Source organism: Vipera ursinii, assembly GCF_947247035.1.
Source record: "Vipera ursinii genome assembly, chromosome: 3".
Classification (NCBI taxonomy): Eukaryota; Metazoa; Chordata; class Lepidosauria; order Squamata; family Viperidae; genus Vipera; species Vipera ursinii.
Window position 1 is genome coordinate 64,681,035 of NC_139516.1, and position 23,123 is coordinate 64,704,157.

The 23,123-nt window shown below is 39.4% G+C and overlaps 1 protein-coding gene across 1 annotated transcript in view; it reads right to left on the reverse strand.

Annotated features, from left to right (window-relative positions):
- Positions 1–23,123, reverse strand: part of PLPP3 (phospholipid phosphatase 3) — an 80,672-nt gene that overhangs the window by 41,730 nt on the left and 15,819 nt on the right. The window contains exon 2 of the mRNA XM_083361110.1: positions 723–880. Within this exon, the coding sequence (XP_083217236.1) occupies positions 723–880 (158 nt within the window). The remainder of the gene's footprint in view (positions 1–722; positions 881–23,123) is intronic.

Below are 23,123 nucleotides of genomic sequence, written 5' to 3' on the forward strand. Positions count from 1 at the left end.
CCAATTTCACATTTCATTTCAAATTATACTTCTTTATTTTTTATCTTTGAACCCAATACCATGTGAGAAATATTTACAGATAACGGCCAATTCCAAGAAAGAATATACTTCATGATTCATCATGAAATATAAATACAAAAAAAAAACCTATCAGTCTAGGGATACTGCGGACCATTAACTTCGAAACTCCTAGCTGCGCATTACTTGAAAATGGTATGAACTAAATTTTGTGGGATTTATCTTGTTTGCATGGTTCTGAAAGGCCATCATGTCCTTACTTTGAGATTATTTGTATATGTTTTGATTCATAAAGTTTTCCAAGTCATACATTCTTAATCGCCTAATAATACCATCCTCAGAGATAGGATACCCTAACTTCATTTACATTATTTTGATCTGTACAGTGGCCAGATATATTTTGCAGTTGAAACTGTAATATGAAAGCCAGCTATTCCACATCCTTCCCCCCCAAAAAAAAGATAGTTTAATGACTAGATTTATGAATAGTACCAAAAGACAGGTACATGTATTTTGCTTACAATCCAGTGGCTGAGTTTAATTTAAGCCCTGGTGTTTAAAAAACCAACCATGGCTGAAGTCATGAAGCATGTCAAACCAAAAACCCAACATGATGGCTTTGCCAATTATTCTGCTTAAAGACAGAAAACATTTTGTTGCAAATTTGGTTACCCGAGGCAAATTTCTGTATTTGTCTTACTCACAGCAAGTATGGCAATAAGAATGCCTGCAGCACACAGGACAGCATCATTGATGGTCTCTCCACTTTTCACAGGATAACGGATGCTTTCATCATTGCAGTAAAATCCCCGTGGATAGGGAGCGATTGTGCTTGTTTCAATGATCAAAAACGGCAATCCAGCTAATAGGAGAAAAGCAAGAGAAGAAAAAGTTGTTAAGAAACATAGAACACTCAGCCAAATAACCAAGAAATCTTCATTATTAAGAATTCAGTGAAGACTTGCAACTTCATCTTAAGCCAGGTCCATAAGAGCACAGTCATCCAGCCCAGCAGAACTGTCATATAATAATATAATAATAAGTTGGAAGGGACCTTGGAGATCATCTAGTCCAACCCCTTGCTCAGGCAGGAAACCCTATACCATTTCAGACAAATGGCTGGCCAGTCTCTTCTTAAAAACTTCCTGTGTTGGAGCATTCACCCCTTCTGGAGGCAGGCTGTTCCACCGGTTACTTGTTCTAACTGTCAGGAAGTTTCTCCTTAGTTCTAGGTTGCTTCTCTCCTTGACTAGTTTCCATCTGTTGCTTCTTGTCCTGCCTTCAGGCACTTTGGAGAATAGCTTGACTCCCTCTTCTTTGTGGCAGCACCTGAGATATTGGAACGCTGCTATCATGTCCCCCCTCGTCCTTCTCTTCGTTAAACTACACATACCCAATTCCAGCAACCGTTCCCTATATGTTTTAGCCTCCAGTCCCCCAATCATCTTTGTTGCTCTTCTCGGTACCCTTTCTAGAGTCTCAACATCTTTTTTACATCGTGGTGACTAAAACTGGATGCAGTATTCATCTTTAAAACATTTCAGGCCTCATCTATCTTGTAGCAATAGAATAATACAAAGGTGGGATGGACATAGATAGTTCTTTTTTTTCTGCTCAGCAAAAGCTACAGAAATTATGTGCTGTCCAACCACAAATAAACAAAAAGAACTTTTTGTTGAGATCACAAGACTAAAATGAAGATCTTGAATAATGTTTACATTACCAATAACAAATGTAATCATCTCTAAAACATACATGGAAAGATGCCAAAGAGAAATATGATTTCTATCATTCCATCTACATGGATTACTATGAAATAAGCAACAGATTGCTTGATGAAAGAAACCATTGTGCTTATGAAATGCTCCTTTAACAAAACATAGGGGCCCAGAAGTCTTCAGCTTACTTGATAGCCAACCAATATACAAAGTGCCCCAAAATTAACTTTTTCTAACTCATGGGAAAGGGTAGAGTTGTGTCTCTTTTGCTTCAAAAACACAAAACCTCAATTGCAGGGGTGGGCAACTATGGCCCCTTTATGACCTGTAGACGTGAATTCCCAGAATTCCATGCTGGGTCAGGAATTTTGGGAGTTGGAGTCCACAGATGTAAAAAGGCCGTAGTTGCTCATCCTTGTTGAAAGGGATAGTTCCAGAATTACAGGATAAGTAACATTTTTTTCTCTCTGAAGTCTCATTCAAATAATTTCCCTATTCTTAGAATTAGTTTTATGAACAGGAACAGTATGCAGATAGAGTGCCAATGCGTGAAAAATACAACGCCCTCCATAAATAAAAATATACAAAAAGCATTTAGGCTTTTATATATTCATGTATAACACTGTCATTTTTCCTACCAACTCTTCCTACCAGCAAGCTCTCTTCCATTAGTAAGTACCGATACAATGAGCAAGCGTTTATATCCAGGTTTCCTGATTCTAATCTCATGTTGCCTATTATATCACGATAGTCTGCTTGTGACACAAATGAATTTTCTCTGGATTTCAATGATTTGTCTAAGCATACTACACACACACACACACACACACACACACACACAGACACACACACACAAACACCTCAAGGAAAAGATTGCCTAGGTATAATACTAAAGCACTGTGTCTTAAATGTTGTCTTTTAAAAGTAACATTAACTGAGTTCTGGTTTTTTAAACTATGTCTATTGGATGAAAAGTGGGAACGGACAGCGTGTTCAGTCGTCCACAATTGTGAAACTATAGTAATTGCTGAAAGACAGCTCCAAATTTGGATATAAATCCTATTTATACATATGCAAGCGTGTATGCATCTTGTTGAATGCCCTTGCCAACATGTTGTCTCAATTCTCCTCTCCCTTAGAATTGGCAAATTAAAAATCTTCCCATGATCCTGGAACTTGCTAATGGTAAGCCTTAATGGCTGCAGCTGGTGCTATTACCATGCCAGGCCAGGGCCAACATTAGGCAGTGATACAAAAGGAGAGATCTGCCACTAACATAACTGGCATTAAGCAAGGTGCCGCTTCTCAGTGGATCTAGCAATTGCCAAGTTCAGCATTTTACCAGCTTATTTACTTCACCTACATTATGGAATATGACTGGGACACATTCTGACATCAACTGAACCTTGCAGAGTGAGTCAGACTGACACTGACAGAATTAAAAAGGGTCAGAGGTAGAATACTGCCATCGTGGCTAGTTGGGAATCAAACGTTCATAAGGCCTTTTATTTACTAAGATCTCACTTAAGTCACCTTTGTTGTGTGTATGTGGATTTCTCAGGACAACTGGACTTTTTTAAAGCCACACTTTTGAGACAGATTTGCTCACATTACATAGTTTACTATCAGCTTCATGTAGCTCTTTCATGAACTTGGTGGAAGAGCCTCTCAACTGTGCTTCTAAAGGACAACACTGTCCATGGACCTTTCCTGATTTGCTCTAATGGCCGCACACTGCTTGTGTTACCCTTAACGTTTCTGAGCCCTCCGACTACAGAGATGGTGATCTCATTCATACAAGCAGGAAGAAGGTACCCATGTCTGGAAGAAAGCACTTGTGAGATTAAAAGAACTGCAGAATCTAAATCCCCAATTCCCACAGAATTAGGGTTTTAGTTTGTTACCCATCATTTATTGGAACACAAAGATGACCATATCCCTATATTTTATTGATAATTTTAATATGACAATTTCACTATTTTATAAATTGTTTTTCTTCTACATTTTGTTAGCCCCAAGGGCTAACAAAAGCAAAGAATATAAATCAAATAGCTTAAAAGAAGAATTATCTTCCTGAAACTGGGTTAAATTTGGGGATAGGAGAAACCACTGCTTTATGAAAATAGAAAGAATATGTACTTGCTCTTTCATTGTGATTTGTTACCAGGAGGATTTACTGTATTTTAATGAACATATGTTAAAAACAATCGTGGAAATTACAATCAGGAAAGTAATTTTTGACCTGGAATTAAATCAAAAATCAGCTGTTTATGGAGCTATCTATTTTACAACACATTCATAATCACTGAGCAGCAATATTCTTGTCAATTGATCCTTCATTTTGCAACCCAAAACTTAGTGTATGCAGACATCCCCTTTCCACAACCTAAATTATGTTGAGAGACAGCCAATGTGGAGACAGAGTTGGGCTCCTGAGCCAAAAGTATGTGATACTAATAATCTTTTTAAAAAAAGAAAGAAAAACCCTTTGCATCCCAATGAAAATGTACTGCTGAAAAGCTAACACAGCATGATGTGATCTGGCTTCATATGCACAAGCAATAGTTTAATAGTCAAACTTCAGGGATTAAATGCACCATGGTTACATGGCTTATTGTTATTGCTCTAGTTCCTCTTTTTAATAGTTTTCACACGACAGATCTGTAAAACATATGTTCCATCAAACAATACACCTATCTGAGAGCTAAACCAGGCTTTAAGAAAAGGGCAAAAGGCTTTTCAAGGATATTAGACACTATATTATGCATTCTCTTCATTCAGGGAACATTTTTTTGGGGGGGGGGGTTGTTCTTTATCAATCAATCAATCAATCAATCAATCAATCAGAATAGAGTTGGAAGGGACCTTGGAGGTCTTCTAGTCCAGTCCCCTGCTCAGGCAAGTGATTGTCCAGTCTCTTCTTACAAAGCTCCAGTGATGAAGCACCCACAACTTCTGAGGGCAAGCTGTTCCACTGCTTAATTGTCCTCACTGTTAGGAAGTTTCTCCTTCATTCCAAGTTGCTTCTCTCCTTGATTGGTTTCCATCCATTCTTTCTTATCCTGCCTTTTGGTGCTTTGGAAAATAAGCTTTGACACCCACCCCACTCTTCTTTGTAGCAGCTCCTCAAATACTGGAATACTGCTATCATGTCACCCCTAGTCCTTCTTTTCTCTAGACTCGCCAAACCCAAATCCTGCAACCGTTCTTCATATGATTTATTCCCTTCATATGTTTTAGTCTTTTCAATCAGATACATACACATACTTTATATAGAAAAACACACAGAGAGAGAAAGAGAGATACATACAAGTATGCAGGCATGGTTTTTAGAAATTCGAGGGTTTTGTTTTTTGTCTCCTGCAAACTTGTGGTTTGGTGGGATATTGCCAATTGAGTCTTGACATTTTTCCAGCACAACAGTAACCTCAGATTCCCTATTTTCATATGAGAAACATAAACACACACACAGAAGCTGAACGGATATTGCTCACAGAACCCATGACATGCCCAGACTCTGAGGCCTGGGCAGAAGCCATGTTTAGAAAGGTTACTTCTAGGCCTAGCCACACATTGCCCTCTGAAAGAACACAGTGGTGCCAATATGCTAGGAAAGGTAATCTTGCTTCTAAAGATTATCTTTTGGAGCCCAGATTGTTTGAAGAGTTGGGTGTCAGTCGCCATCCACAATGTCTGGCATCTACCCCATCTTATGGGAATAGTTAACACTGAGGTTCCAGCACGGATTTAGGCCACCCTGAAAATAAATGTACAGATGAAACTCTTTTTGGGCCCTAGGGAGAGGCAATTGTGGGGTCGCCGCAGATGAAAATCGCAGAGAAAAAAGAACACAAAGACATTGGAGTGTGAATGTTTACAGGAAAGGCTCCCAATCTCTGCTTTCAGTTAAACCAGGAGTATTAACAGCTTTGCTACTTCTATATTCCACTCTGTTCTAAATAAGACCCCATTCATGGGACTTTCAGCTGGACTTTAAAGGTTTCCTGCACTGCAGTTTTGATTGTCTTCTGGGTGTGAACTAGCTAAAGTGAAGCCAGCTTCAGAAATCCTACCCACAGTAATGGCTAAGTATTTTCTCTGGACCATGGTTAATATGGCTCCCAACTGGTAGGCTCCCCTGCTTCTTTCCCCTTCTTGCTTATTCCAGGCTATCAATCACCAATTGCTTTCTAACTTGCAGAACACAGCTGTTGTAGAGTTCATCCTGACACTTAGGCTAGAAGGAGAAATAGAACTCTTGAATTGACTGAACTCTTGTTAATTCACCAAGTCAAAACAAAATACAACAAAATAATGAAAAGTCCGTCACTTCCCTTTCCACAAACAAACAAACACAAACTAAATAACCACAACAACTAATTTCAGAATGGGGGACAAGGGAGGCACCAGCTAAAGTACACCCTAACCAACAGGAATGGAGGCATTCATGTAGAATGGAATGAAGTATGGCAGGTCAACTTGTGCTAGCAGATGAAAAAAAATACTACTCTGGGTATGGAAGTACCTGAGGTGGGGGTCATTTTCCAGCAGGCTAGGGGGAAGTGCTGAACATGACATCACCAGTTCCTCTGCTCCCTAAAATGGTAGGTAGCCCCATCCACATCCCGGGGCAATGCAGAGATGGGCTTGTTAAACCTCCATAATGCTAAAGAAATCCAATAACAAGAGCTGAATTACTGAGGTACGATGTTAATTTTGATTTATGCTGTTGTTGTTAGTTGTGAAGTCGTGTCTGACCCATAGCCACCCCATGGACAACGTTCCTCCAGGCCTTCCTGTCCTCTACCATCTTCTGGAGTCCATTTAAGCTCACGCCTAGTGCTTCAGTGACTCCATCCAGCCACCTCATTCTCTGTCAAATTTTGATTTATAGAAAAAGCCAAACTCGAGAAGATCCAACTCCTTGATGAACTGTTTGTGAAAGAGAAAGAGCAAAAAAGTGCAGGAAACGTAACTTGGCATCAACATCTGAGTCAGCCACTAATGTTAATGCTAGTCACTGCCTAGATCACTTCCTTGTTCTTCCCCTTCATCTTCACATTGTGAGGTGTTGGACTCTGAGTAGAGACTGAGCTTCTATTTCATTCTCTGCCATGAAAGCTCATTGGGAGACTCTTGAATTCATGACAATATATTGGCTTAAGAAATCTATTTTTCATTCTTCCAATGGAGATTTGGACCTAAAATATTAAATAACGTGATTAAATAACAAATCGCTAAAACCTATTTTTCTTTTCATCATACAATGGAACCTTCTCTGCTTGCAGTGCTGGTTGAAACAAGTGTGAACATTCATGGGTCTAGTTAAAACCTGGAAGAGGTTTTCCAATGGTTAAGGATGAAACACAAAGAAAATCAATGTCCCTTTTGCATGGAGGGAAGTCACAGTGACTTTTTGACTTCTCTCTGCTGGTGCTATTTGTAAAGGGACTTTAATAATAATAATAATAATAATAATAATAATAATAATAATAATAATAATAATAATAATAATAATAATAATAATAATAAAAGTTGAAGCTGCTTTCTATATTACATTTTAATACCAAGTACGAGAGTTTGAGTGAACCCTGGTGGGCTTGAGGCATCAAATGGATCATTTTATCAACATTTTGCTCCACAACCAATTAATTTTTTACTCTACCTCGGAAAATGCTAACAACCTCAGAGCTACAGGAGGTGATTTCTTTTTTAAAAAGCATGACATTTTAGGACAGCATGCACTGGGGAGGAAAATCAAAGGACTCATCTGTTGGATTCAGTGCTTTGAAAACTGAACACTTGGGCAGGTTGGGAGGGGATGGGGGCCATGAGAGGATAAACTTTCACTGGCTCCCCATCGATGGGCTCTCTGTGGTGACCCAGCCAAGCAGCTCTGATCTTCCCAGCTGAAATTTCACCTTTGCACTAAATTAAACACAGTTGCTTTCCCCACCTTTCAAATTCTTCCCTTTGCTTTGTTTTTATACCACCCTCGTCCGTTCCCTGTTGATGTTACAGCAAAGAAAGAAAGCCCAGTTTGGTAAAGCACCTGAGTTGATTTCCAATAACTATTACAGAAGTTTATTGTCCAGTACATTTCTTTTTTATTCATGCAACTTAGCAACCTATCTCAATCATCGTGGAATCTTTAGGCAGTTTACAGGTATTAAAAGAATAAAAGGGATAAAATTACATCTTAAGACCTTCAACAACAATATCAAATAGAAAGAAAAGTACACACAGACATGGTATGTGAATATCTTATACATTTACACACACATTGGGTAACCTATTCATGATTAAATCTACAATAGTGATGCCTTACTTTGTCTAATGTTTAGAATAGAATAGAATAGAATAGAATAGAATAGAATAGAATAGAATAGAATAGAATAGAATAGAATAGAATAGAATAGAATAGAATAGGAGCAGAGCAGAGCAGAGCAGAGCAGAACAGAACAGAACAGAACAGAACAGAATAGAATAGAATAGAATAGAAGCTGGAAGGGACCTTGGAGGTGTTCTAATCCAGCAGCCTCCTGCTCAAGCAGAAGAACCTACACCATTTCAAACAAGTGATTGTCCAGTCTCTTCTTAAAAACCTCCAGTGATGGAAAGCCCACAATTTCCACTGGTTAATTGTCCTCACTATTAGGAAGTTTCTCCTTAATTCCAGGTTGCTTCTCTCTTTGGTCAGTTTCCAACCATTGTTTCTTGTCCTGCCCTCTGGTGCTTTGAAGAATAGTTTAATGCCCTCTTCTCTGTGGCAGCCCCTCAAATACTGGACTATTGCTATCATGTTTCTTCTTTTCTTTAGACTAGCGGCCAAACCCAAGTCCTGCAGCCATTCTTCATATGTTTTAGTCTCCAGGCCTTTGATCATTTTAGTTGCTCTTCTCTGAGCTTTTTCCAAAGTCTCAACATCTTTACTGTAGTATGGTGACCAAAATTGGTTGCAGTATTCCAGGTGTGGTCTTACTAGGGTTTTATGTTTGGTTTGCAAATTAATAGGAGTTCTACAAAAAATAAAAAACTATTTTCCCCTTCTGTTTTTAGCTTACAGTGACTAGAGAGCCAATAGAGCAGACATGTCAAACACAAGGCCCGGAGGCCGGATCCAGCCCGCGAAGTGGTTTCATGTGGCCCCCGAAGCCATCCTGGAAGCAGTGAGGGAACGGCCCCCACTGCCTTGGCCCTGGCCCAGAGACCCTCCTCCTGCCAGAGACCCCCAGATCTGTCCCACTCCTGCCCAGGCCCCCATAGGCACCCTTGATGCCAATGATGTAGAGCTGGCCATGCCCACCCAGTAGGCCATACGCACTCTAGCCACACCCACCCAGTAGGCCACACCCACCCTGGCCATACCCACCTGGCCCTCCAAGGGCAACCACAATGCTGATGTGGCCCTCAATGAAATTGAGTTTGACACCCCTGCAATAGAGTGATAGACCCCGAAACAGCTGAAATTGCACAAATCCTCTTATTTGCACTATCAAATCTCTCAGGTTGGGATAAGAAGCCAAAATTCCTATTCTTCCTATGTTTGACTCAAGATAAATATAAAAGTCAAAAACAACATCTTTTGTATGTGTATGTGGGGTCAATGAAGTTTGATTTTCAAGTCTTAACATCTAGATTCACACGTCATACTAGGTCAAAACCAAGCTACCAATTTATGAATACAGTCATTGTAAAATGCTATTGGATAAGAACCATACTATACAGGTAGTCCTTGACTTACAACCACAATTGAGCCCAAAATTTCCATTACTAAGCAACTGTTAAATGAATTTTGCCCCATTTTATGATCTTTACGTCAAAAGGTGAAACAGGATCACAGCAAAAAAAGTTGCAGTGCAGTGCAGTAAGAGCTATTCAAAACTACACTGGCCTTCTAACAGTCCTCACTAACATGGACTATTGTATCAAAGCTTGCTCTAGCTACCAAACATAAAAGTTTATATGATGCTTCAGCAGAAATATTGAACAGGTCCTCGATTTACAACCATAATCCAACCTGGAATTATAGTAATAAATCATGCCGGTCGTTAAGTGGGTCACCATGTAACCATACCCGATTTTTTTTTACCTTTTTTGTGGTGGTTGTTAAGGAAGCATGGAGGTCATAGAGAATGCCACAGTAGTTAAGTGAATCTATTGTCCACAATGGGCGTTTTGAGCTGGAAATGGGAAGGAAAAACCAATTTCTGGCAAAAAAAAATTGTCAGAAATTGAAATTACACGATTGTGGGATGCTGCAAATGCAGGCTAGTTACCAAGCACCCAAAATTTAATCATGTGATCGTGGAGGCAGAGTCATCAATACTTCAAATCAGGATCACAAGTAGCCTTCAGGAAGTCCATCATAACTTCAAATAGTCCCTAAATGACCAGTTTGTAAATTGAGAACTATCCATAAACTGGTTCAATAATCTAATCTGATTCTTTACCATCCTCCTGAGACATTGTTACTTTTGAATATTTATAAATAATAAATCTCACCTTATAGAATATTCTCATTTTAATGAGAGAAGTCTAAAAAAACCCACAACCTCTTTTGGAAGAGCCAGTTTGGAACTCCTCTTCTTCCTGATAGCACACAACTCCATATCTCTCCGTATCTCCGTATCTCTCACACCGATGAGGTTTGTCATCCACTCAACATTAAGGCGTAATATAAGAAATGATATACCGGTAGTTGGTGAAATCATTATGTTAAAGGGAATCAATCCAGAAGAAGCCGAAGAGAAAAAAAGAAATGGGATCAAAATACAGTATTTTAGAAAACAGGGCTATTCCATCAAATTCCAAAAAAGGACATACCATAGCAAGCTGTAGTATTTCAAACTGCTAAAGCTCCAGAAGCAAATTATATGCGGCTGACCTCGACTGACCTGGCTGAGATGAGAAAGTTGTAATTCTGAAATTCTAACTGATTGAAGCTTACATAATAATCACATAAGAATTACTGTCCCCATATTTATATGCAGTGGTTTGTGAAGCTGTGGAAAAGTACACTTGGCACACACTCTTCCTTGTGTTGTTTTGTCTTACTCCTTCCCTCCCCTCTACCGCCAAACACACACACACAATCTAAGGGAGGAACCAGGCTGCCTATTACAACCAAACTGTGAAATTCTGGTTTAGTGTTGATTCAAAACAAGGAAAATATATCTAATTCTAAACATCAGGACTAATGAATAGAAGGATTTTTCCCCCTCATTCACAATGGCATTTTTAAAAAACGTTGGCAGTAATGTAGGTTGTGAACTGCTTGAATCTTGTATCTGACATATCTCCATAAATCTTAAAACAGGTAGTCCTCGATGTATGAGCAAAATTGAGCCCAACATTTCTGTTGCTAAGCAAGAGAGTTATTAAGTCAGTGATGCCCAATTTTACAATCTTTTTTTTTTTTTGCTACACTTCTTAAGTGAATCTGGCTTGCCCCACTGTGTTTGCTATTTGGAAGCTGTCTGGGATCACATGACCCCAGGATGTAGCAACCGTCATAAATACATGCCAGTTGCCAAGTGCCTGAATTCTGATCACATGAGCACGGGGATGCTACAATGGTCATGTAAAAACAAATCATACATCACTTTTTTCAGTGCCGCTATAATCTTGAATAGTTACTAAACGAATGTTTGTAAGTTGAGGACTACCTATATAAATCTATATGAGCCTTTTGGGGGTGGGGTGGGGGTTACATGAGCCACACTGTATTGTACAGTCCCAATAACTTCATATGTTGGTCCTTCATCTGCCTTTTATAACTACACTTTTTGGGGGTGTTAGTCAGCTATAATTATTCCACAATTAATTATGAAAACTTGTGAGTCTGAAAAAGTCACATACCAGGCCTTTGTGTGCTTTTGCTTTCTGTTCATAAAACATGAGGACCCAGATTGTTGGGGGCAATAAGCTGACTTTGTAATAATGCCGCTTGGGGTGTGTGTGAAAGCCCTAATAAGCAGGCATATACATAGAATGAAGGCTACTGCTAAGCTTGTAAGCCGCCCTGAGTCTTCGGAGAAGGGCAGGATATACGGTAAATGGAATTAAAAATTTTTTTAAAAAAGCCCTCTAAGTCCCAGAATACTTTTTTTTTGCTCTTGGTTCACTTCCCCTTCTAGCAGATTAACATTTTTATTAAAAGTTTTCTGCATATGTTGCTCATTTAGATTAGGAATGTACCCTAATCTCTCTGCTGCCAATTACAATTTTCTTGCTTTCGCTAGCTTTTGTTGTAGGAAGCTCTTACCCTGAAAGTATAGAAAGCTGTCCAAGGGGCTTTCATTAAGGCCAACCCTTCATTAGGCAAAAGAAAGCAATCACCCCAAGTGACAAGAGGCGGGATCCTCTGATCACTGTGAAACCTACTGTCATTCCTTCTGGTGGAAACATTGCTTGTTCTACTGCTGTAAACCATCTACTGCCATGGATTCAGCGATGAATGTTAACCCACTGCCAAGAGTTTAAAAATAAGATTCAACTGCCAAACCTGTCAGTTTCTGTATAGGAAATGAAGCACACATCCTTTTGCAAAATTTGGCTTTAGTTTTGGTAGCACAATGTCTTAGTAAGTCTTGACTGTCCTACAAAGCAGCTAGCAACTGAGATTAAATCCAGATATACCTGTGACATTAAAATTCTTCCAGTTAAACAGAATCAGATCCACAGACACACAATAGCAGTCAGCGTACGTATAAGGCCCAGATTTTCTTACTACGTATGCATCCCTTTTGCTGCATTTGAACAAAGATGATTAAAGGCCATACCCCCTTGGTGGATTTCTTTCATTCTGGAATGTTGGAACCGAGATTGGAACAATTCAAAACCTCCAACTCTCACCTCTACATTCAGGTTTGACTTTCGGCCACTAAGTTTTATCCTGTACAATTTATCGATCAAGAACTTTGTCTAAATGGAATTTCCCCAATGATTCCAGCATAATGACATTTTTTTTAGTTGATTCAGATTTTTAGAACAAACGTAATTAATATGAGATTGAAAAATACTGCTACTTGTATTTGCAGGGTAGGGTTTTTATAGAATCACTGTAGAATCTGATTTCACATAGAATCATGATTTAATAGTTTAATGGAGTTCTCACTCTGCTGAACATCTTGCATTCAGAAGACGGGAAAGACCGATAGCTCTGAATCTTCAAAACAGGCTGAGCAGCCTCACAGATAACAAATTACCGTACTCTGTACATGTGCATCTCATATATTGCAGTCGAAATCTGGAGCTTGTTCCTAAAGCCCATATGTGTGTGTGTGTGTGTGTGTGTGTGTGTGTGTTTTCTACAAATTTAAACAAAAGGTAATGTCCAACTTTCCTGTTCAGACCTCTTGTAACAATGCGGTGCCCTGCAGTCAGGCAATGTGTGAATACATTGGAGGAGAAAAATAGGGAATAGCAACCTCTTTTTCTCACTTTTTTTTGCATCTTATTGCGGTACATGTTAGATAAAGGCCTCTCTGTTCTCAGCACTTTCTCCTCCCCTTAAGACCTCCGTGCCAAATAATGTTACTCCCTTTCACCATGGCACTGCCATGAGAGCAGGCTGGTATGATTGCCTGAAAACCCGTAGGCTTTTCATGGAAAATCCTTTTGCTCAACAACTCCCTTTGTCAAATCAGACATGAAAAGGGAAAAGCAGAAAAGGAGAAGCACCCAGATGAAATCTAATCATTGGGATTGGGAACAAAGCTATGAGAAAATGCCACAATCACAAAGGAATGGAGGAGGGAAAGCCACACACACACACACACACACACACACACACACACACACACGTACACACACAGCCCCCAAACAGCAACTAAATTTGGTCGTACTCTATTAAGTATAGTCTAATAAAGTAAGACCACTCCTGCTGCCTATAGAGGAGACCTCTCTATAGACAGCAGCATTACCAAACAGTTTTTGTAATGTTGTTGTAGCTTGCACAATAATAAAATATATCAAAGACAAATGTAACCTATACAATAGATATAATACAACAGTGGAGTGTTTCTTAACCTTAGAAACTTTTAAGATATATAACCTTCAACCCCCAGAATTTCATTCTGGAAAATTCAGTTCCTTTCTGTCCCTCATTAAAAGACACAGGTTCTTTGAAAGTTTGGTTTTAAAAATTAAAACCTTATTCCCAATCATTCTTAGAAACAGCATGCTTAAAGGCTGCAAAGAAATGGTTCTGATGGTTTAAGTGTTGAGAAAATTGAAGCTTTTTTTTAAAAAAAAATCTCCAAACTCTCCTCCTCCCTCCTCCTACTTTTCTTATACAGGCCTTTGAAAAGGGTTGTCAAACTACACCAATCAAAAATTTATTTCTCTACACAGGAATGTATAAACAGACTGCATTTTTGCTGTTGCTAAATTAAAATCTACAAAAGGGTGCCAAGTCTGCTCATTCAGAGATTCATGTATGTAAAAACGTATGAAGTAGCCTGCAGAACAAACACATAATATAAAACTTTCAGGAACAAATTGGTAATGTTCCAAAGGAATATGTGGATATGTGTGCATCTACACAAGTACAGTAGGTAGCACATGTATCAGTAATATATTGCAAGACAATGGATTTCACTATCTTGGATGTGGTCCTGTTTCAGGCCCACCAGAGCCAAGCTATTCTCAAAATCTGTACTGTAGTCCTCGACTTACCACCAGAACGGAGTCCAAAATTTCTGTTGCTAAGCAAAACAGTTGCTAAGTGAGTTTTACCCCATTTTGCGACCTTTCTTGCCACGGTTGTCAAGCAAATCACTGCAATTGTTAAGTTAGTAGCATGGTTGTTAAGTTTCCTCATTGTCTTTGCTTGTCAGAAGCTCGCAAAAGGTGATCACATGTGATTGATATATGCCAGTTGCCAAGTGTCTGAATTTTGATCATGTGACCATGGGAATGCAGCAACTGTTGTGTGAAAAACGGTCATAAGTCACTTTTTCAGTGCCACTGTATCTTTGAAAAGTCACTAAACGAATTGTGCTAAGTCGAGGACTACCTGTAAATGAAACGTACGTTTGAAGATTAAGATATCAGAAAATGAAGGCATGATCAATTATATCTGACTGCTCTTGTTATAGATAGGAGCTTGGATGGGCTGAGGGCTTAATGGTCTTGGGATGTCTATCTAGCAAGCAACATAAGATTATATTGTTTGCTAACTTTAATCTCAAGCAAATAGTTCAAACAATAGGCCATATGGTTCAGAATAAGGGGATTGTGCAGGCAGGCAATTAAATGACTTTAACTTTAAAGGAATGACAAATATTAAATAGTCAGGAAACATGTTTATTTTTTTTTCAGAAGAAAAATTCAATTATATTTTTTATTTGACCAAAAGGTAACATTGTATATACTTACAGAGCTGGGTAAATAGCAATTATTATTTTTTTCTTCAAAAGTGCCTTAAGTCCACTGGCTTGTACTAGACACGTACAACCATTAAACTACAGGTAAAATATATAAAGTCCTACAGCACTGCTATTGTGTCTTTGAACCAGGTCAAACCCTGGAGTCCTTTATTCTATATTCTACAAGCAACAGAAGCCAGATGATTATACCATAGTAAAGACTGCATCTCTATCACTCTCTCTTCTGAAAGAAGTCGATGAAGATCCTAAATAAGAGTTGGCCTCCCCAAATTTACTTATAAAGTTAAAAGACTACAGTACACTGCTTGCAATTAACCCTATTTAAAATAGCCTGTAGTTGATGCTAACCTAGGTTAATTGATGTCTGACAGCATGTTAAGGCATAATACAAATGGTTTAACATTGGTTCAACATGCTATGCAAACACCCAGGTAATTTGGGCATTTTAAACAATTCCTATATTAGGTTTTAGTGTGCTGAGTGAAGCCAGACTGTGAATCTCGTATGAAATGGTGAGGATTCTTGGTAATTAGAGATGCTCTTCATATTTAGTGTCCCACAAAAAAATTAAAAGACAAAAAAAAATTCCTCAGATTAATATTGTAGACTAGCAGAGCACAATCTGCAACACCACACCCAGACCTCAAAAACCTTGAGTGTATCTCCCCCACAGATTTCTTCATATCTGGTCTAAAGCAGTTACTGTCTTTCTGCAGTGACTCAGGCAATCAAAATATATTAATTAATTAATTAAATATATAATATGGAACTGTGGAGATGTTTTGAGTTATACATTCTACATAATCCTTCAAGACTACCTACCCATGAGAGTTATTGGCGATGCTAACAGTGTATTTGTTGAAAGGCATCAAGTATCTGGGCAGCACTGGGAATTACAGATAGTTCAAAACTGACAACCATTTGTTTAGTGACCGTTTGAAGTTATAATGGCCCTGACAAAGTGACCTATAACCATTTTTCACACTTACGACCGCTGCAACCTCCCCATGATCAGGTGATCAAACTCTGGATGCTTGGCAACTGGTTCCTATTTATGATGGTCCCAGGGTCATGTCAATCAGAGGTCCCCAACCTTTTGGGCACCAGGGATCGGTTCCATGGAGAAAAATTTTTCCGTGGACCGCGAAGTGTGTGGGTTTGTGTGCTGCCTGCATCCCACGGATGGGGCTTTTCTTGTTTGTGCAGACTAGCTGTTGGCATGCTGTGGCCCGGTAGTGATCCACGGATCGGGGGTTGGGGACCCCTGATGTAAATCACCCTTTGCACCCTTCTGACAAACAACTGTCTTGCTGAACAACAGAAGTTTTACACTGAGTTTTGGTCACAAGTCAAGCACTACCTGTACTTTGACTGGTACAGTGTTGGTTTGCTGTCAGGTTCACAAACCACTGGAAACATGCTTGCCCTTTGTTCTAGGTTTTATGTTTTACTTACTAGGAAATCCTAATTCTCTTTCTGGAATTCATTAGAAGCAGTCCCTTACATTCACAATAGTGAGATAGAAACTAGATACAAAATTGGAATGCTCTTCAATGATTTAAGGACCTCACTAAGCTTAAATCCACACGTGTTCTTAATGTTACCAAACAGATTAGAAAAAGTAGTGTGTGGTTTGCTGAAATCATAATGTGTTTTAGTGTAACCAAACCTTCCTTCCCCCACCCTTGTGTTTTAAACATCTCAGCATGCATCGAAGGTGGCAAGTCTTAGCCATTCATAAAAGTTTTTTTTTTCATTAGAAATTGTTCAAATAAATTAGGAAAACAATAGGGAAATATGAATTTGGCACTTCACAGCTGAGCTTTGGACATGGTTGGTTTCTCCCTATCCCTCCAATTTATATTACAGTATTATTATTTTCTTTAAACAGAATGATTACAGTCATTTAATAGCACATGTCTCTTAGTGGAAAAATTAATGGAGAACCCAAGCATAATGGGAAAGAGAAAAGCTATATCAGTGGAATAGAGAGACGGAATGATTCTGCCTCAAATTAAAAAAACAACACTGTAAAATAGCATCTATAAATAAAAATAAATATGTAATTGGCTTTATTCGTATAACAGAAGAATTTAGTTACTCCCTGCTTCCAAACATAACTCATCTTCCTCCAATTACTTTCTATAATATGGATTCAAGTCAACAAAATAAGAACAAATGTGGTACACATAGCAGTAATTAGTGTATTATGTCTCACTGAACAAAAATAAAAAAACAAAAACCAGAATGTAATTTACACTGTAAAACTAAGCAAGCTCCCTCCATAGGAGGAAAAATCCTCATGTTCGTGGGTGAATAGTCTATGTTTAATGCAAGATTTCAGTAGAAATTCCTGATTTTTACTAGGCTGTATTCAGACATCCTCTGCATCAATAACGTTCTAGGTAGCTAACTCAAGAACGGTTGGAATAAGGGAAGAGCTGTCCCTGGAGGGTGAAGAGAAGCTGAGAAACAAAGTAGATAAATGAGATTATCAGCTTATAGAAAAAGCCATGCTCTGCTGAGGGGTTTTTCTACTTCACTGCATATATCTAATATATTTTGTTCCTCACCAAGAGCTCTGGGTGCTTCACCAATCCCGAACAATTTTCAGCAAAGCCAAATCTCAACTTGGCCACTGAAAAGCTTCTTTGTTGGCTGCTGCCTCCCAACTCAGCAGACCCTGCAAGTGAACCCCTTAATCCTGTAGTATGGTTGGTGGGCCTTAGCTATTGGAAGGATCTGCTAACAGGTCTATGGTTCCCCTTGATAGATTTTCAAGCATCAGTGCTAAGGCATATTTATTATCAAGAAGCTCTTTCTAGTGCCAATAATAAAAAAAAAACGTGGGGGAATCAACCGAGCAAAGGAAAGAATAGCATAGAATTATTTTAAGTGAAAGTTTTATCCTTAATTATTGCCAGAGATCTAGAATTATCCCACTCCAGGTTAAATTAGAAAAGGCACCATTATCCAGCAAAGTCTAGGTAAGAAACACCATAAAGTTTGAAATGGGTTGTTTTCATTCTGTAGTAGTTTAATGCTGTATTATAAAGTGAATCTAAAGGATGCTATTTTTTTCCTGCTTTCCCTTTTTTGATTGTCATTTTTAAAATAAAGCAGTAGATAAGGTCATGGTGTAAATGTTCCCACTATTAAAAAAGGTAAAGGTTCCACCGCACATGCGTGCTAGTCGTTTCCGACTATAGGGGCCGGTACTCATCTCCGTTTCAAAGCCGAAGAGCCAGCGCTTGTCTGAGGACATCTCCATGGTCATGTGGCCGGCATGACTAGATGCCAAAGGCGCACGGAACGCTGTTACCTTCCCACCGTAGTGGTCCCTATTTTTCTACTTGCATTTTTACGTGCTTTTGAACTGCTAGGTTGGCAGAAGCTGGGACGAGTAACAGGTGCTCACTCTGTTACGCGGCACTCGGGATTCGACCTGCCAAACTGCTGACCTTCTGATCGACAAGCTCAGCGTCCTAACCCACTGAGCCACCATGTCCCTTTTGTTCCCACTATTAGCTTCTTCTAAAAACGTCACATGTATGAAATTTATTTTTAATATTAAAGCTTGATCTCAACATACATTTCCATCTTGTGTCTTTCCAAAGTTAAATGTATGAATCTGCTTCTTTCCATAATAGTCTGCTGAACTAATACTATCTGGCAACACACAGAAAGGCAACTGCCAGTTCTTTGCTTATGAAAAATCCAAACATTTATTTTCCTAAATAAATACCAATGGTTAGACTTGAAAGCTCAATGCTGGCATCACTGAGAGCCAATACATACCACTGTGCTCCAGCCTGTAGTGTCGATCTTCCTCCACATCCACACACATATTGCCAGCGTGGAATTGCTGATTCAGGTCAGGGCTTCTAACCTTTTGCCCCCTCCTTTCAAAAATGAGATCAAGAATCTCCTTGCTGTACCTGCAATTTACATTTTCTGTGAATGTGGGGGGGGGGAAATAACTCTTGTGTAACTTCTGGGGAAAGCGCCAGTTTGGTGCATCAGGCTAGGAGCTGGGAGATTGTGAGTTCTAGCTCCACATCAAGCATAAAGCCAGTTGTGTGTTCTTGGGCTCATCACTCTTTCTCAGCCTTGGAAAGCAGGCAATGGCAAACCACTTCTGAAAAATCTTCCCAAGAAAACTGCAGGCACCCTAGTCCAGGCAGTTGCCAGGAGTCAACACTGACTTGAAGGCATAACAACATATAATTTGTGGGGAAGGTTAACTGAATCAAGATTTCAATGTAAAGTAACAGGTAAAAGGCCCTCCTTCCTACCCACCTGAATCGGGATCAGAAATCACGCGTCCCAAACGAAAGCCATTAAGTTAAGGTGACATACAGCTTGGTCCTGAAAATGGCAGTCTCAGTTCAGATTCCAGAGAGACGCACTGAAGACTCAGGAATATTTATAGCAGGACAGCTGGGTTTGGCAATATGATTTTACAGCAGGTAAAACGCGTCATTTTCACTGACTGCCAACAACGATACTAAGATACTCTGGTGTTAGCTTATGAAAGATCAATCAAAGATGTAAGGATAAGCATTCATAAAATTCCCGTTCCGTCACTCAAACCAGTATTTAAGGGTCAGTATGCGCTTTACATTAATACCAAATGGCAACCTGAATAAATTTATACAGTCTCTCCCCCCCCCCCCCCGTGACCTAAACTAATCTTGCTGCACTAAAACTGCAGGTGGCAGAGCCATTATTTTCCATGCTATCAATGATTCTCTGCTTGAAACACAAAGTTGTAACATTACCATTCAGTGTGGAAACGCATCTGAAATCCAAATCAGTGGTATGAAATAATTTGATTCTCACACAGCGCTTTTAGTTCTATTTCTGTTTAAGACAACTTTGGAAGCGAATGGCAAAGCTCTTCTAACTCTGATATCCAAATCAGCAGAAAGGTTTTGCCTCAAGGACAAAGCAGAGTCAAAGTGGAAAGCCAGTTTGGTCTAGTGGTTAAGGCACCAGGCTAGAAAGCAGAAAACTGTGAGTTCAAGTCCCACCTTAGCCATGAAAGCTGGCTTGGGTGACTTTGAGCCAGTCACTCCTCTTTAATCCAATCCACATCACAGGGATGTTGTTGTGGGGAAAATAGGAGGAAAGTGTGTTGAAGCTAAAACTCAAATACTTTGGCCACCTAATGAGAAGGAAGGACTCACTGGAGAAGAGCCTAATGCTGGGAAAGATCGAGGGCAATAGAAGAAGGGGACGACAGAGAATGAGGTGGCTGGATGGAGTCACTGAAGCAGTAGGCGTGAGCTTAAATGGACTCCAGAAGATGGTGGAAGACAGGAAGGCCTGGAGGAACGTTGTCCATAGGGTCGCGATGAGTCGGACACGACTTCGCAGCTAACAACAACAAACGTGTTGAATATATTTGTTGCCTTGAATTACTTATAAAAATAATAAAGGGTGAATATAAATAAATGCAGGGACGCGGTGGCTCGGTGGGCTAGGACGCTGAGCTTGTCGATCAGAAGGTTGGCAGTTTGATGGATCGAATCCCGAGTGCTGCGTAACAGAGTGAGCGCGCCTGTTACTCGTCCCAGCTTCTGCCAACCTAGCAGTTTGAAAGCACATAAAAATGCAAGTAGAAAAATAGGGACCACTACGGTGGAAAGGTAACAGCCTTCTGTGTGCCTTTGGCATCTAGTCATGCCGGCCACATGACCACGGAGACGTCCTCGGACAAGCTCTGGCACTTCAGCTTTGAAACGGAGATGAGCACCGGCCCCTAGAGTCGGAAACGACTAGCACGCATGTGCAGGGGAACCTTTACCTTTACAAATAAATATTAATAATGTAGAGCAGGCATGGCAAACTCGCGACATCGCGCGATGTATTGCAACTTTTCCCCCATTGTCGGCAATGGGGTGGGTGTGGTTCAGCATGATGCATCTGGCCCACGGGCTGGGAGTTTTACATGCCTGATGTAGAGTACCTATCTGCTGGGGGTCAAGTTTATAATTATTTGGATCACTATTGCTCTGTTTTAAGGAAATATCTCTTCCAATGCTGGCATTTATTTCATGGGAGAACAAACAAATGATTTTCCAATTAGATTGCTGCTAAATTGTCTTCTATGGAATGTAAGCCAGACACTTTTGTTTCACATTACTGAGAGACAATGGATGGCATGGAGACAGCTTCCTAATCAAGAAGCAAAGATTGGGAGACATGCTCTTTAATATACCGTACATTTTCTCCAGGGGAAAAAAAAGTAATAATTTGAAGATGTTCTGGTTAACCAGGCTTTTTTGGCTGCTTCCAATGCTCTGCCACAGCTAGCATTGTAGGAGTATCAGAGGCATATCTTGCACTAGATGAAGTTTTGTATGTCTGTTATGATTCACTCATTGGCACTGGGGGAATTTGACAAAGCCAAATAGCACGGATGAAAATTGGAGTTTCAGAGAAAAAGACTTGATTACACACCGATTGGCAAGAAGTCATTTAACACTATCCCAAACATACCCATAGTTTGTTCACTTTTTAAATTCCAAGCAAAGTCCACTCCAGAGAATTGGCTAAAGCCTATGGTTGCTGGTATACAGTATGCTGTGCAAAATAGAAAAAGAAAGGTGTGGGAAATGTTTTTCCAAGGAAGGACAGAGCCAAGCCTTCAGGAAACTTCTTTGTAACTTTAAGCATGTGAGGATGTTTCTTTTTCTTCCCTTAAATGGGCTGTTTCCATCTGACTTTTCCATGGATTTGTGTTTGTGAATAATTCATGCCAAGTTAAAAAAAGAGAAAAGATTGACAATGTTGCAAACCTATTGGAAAGTATTATTTTCTAAAAGCTCACTCACAAACTAATGCAACCTTGAATGACATTACCACAAAGACACAGGCCAAGTAAGGCTCAGCATGAAATAGGAGCAAAATAGAGTTGGAGAGATACAGGCATGCACAAAAGCTTCAATTTCAAGTAATTGCATTTACCCAGCTGTTCATAGATACTCCTACAAAAGGAGGCTATACAATAGATAAGACTTAACCCATTTGCAGTCCTAAATGTGACCAGGAACACTGATATGAAAGAGTTCCTTATCATGGACGGGGGTCCAAATCCCTTTTAGACAGATGTGCACAGACATTGGAACAGAATTTGTGTTGAGCAATGCCTTCTTTTAGCCCCACATGTGTGCAAATATCAGGATAAGCCTTTAGAGGATTTAAGAAAAACTGCAGAATGGATGTACAGAATAGATGTACAATATACAGAATGTTTCCTAGCAGATAGTTGCTTAACGATAATAGATGAGAAAAAAAGTGTAGTTATTCCATCATTTTCTTCCTTAACAAATCTATTGGGGGTGGGATATTGACCTTTGGTCATGAATGAGGTTATATGATTTTATTTATATGTGGGTTGTCCTTGCCTTACTAACACAATCAACCCTAAAATTTATGTTGCTAAGTGAAACATTTGTTCAGTGAGTTATGCCCCATTTTATGATCTTTCTTGCCACAGTTGTTAAGTGAATCCTTGCAGCTGTTAAGTTAGTAACATTGTTATTAAGTGAATCTGGCTTCCCCATTGATTTTGCTTGTCAGAAGATCAACAAAACTGATCACATAACCCTGGGACACTTCAATTGTCCAGTTGCCAAGCATCTGAATTTCGATCACCTGACCAAAGGGATGTGGCAAATGTCATAAGTGTGAAAAATGGCCATAAGTCACTTTTATCAGTGCCGTTGTAACTAAGTGAACGGTGTAAGTTGAGGACTACCTGTAAGCCTTACTGCAAAAGTGAAAGTCTATAAAAGTATGTCTAAACTAGAACAGGTACTGCTATCCTGCACAACTGTAATAATTCCTTATTATTAGTTTCCTTTTACAGTGATTGTAGCATAGGATAAAGAGAGGTTCAATAGCATCCTTTTTACCTGCTGGTCAGATATGTACAATAATGACAATTCCTATCACTCCTGGCTATTAGAGATATATTGTTGGGATA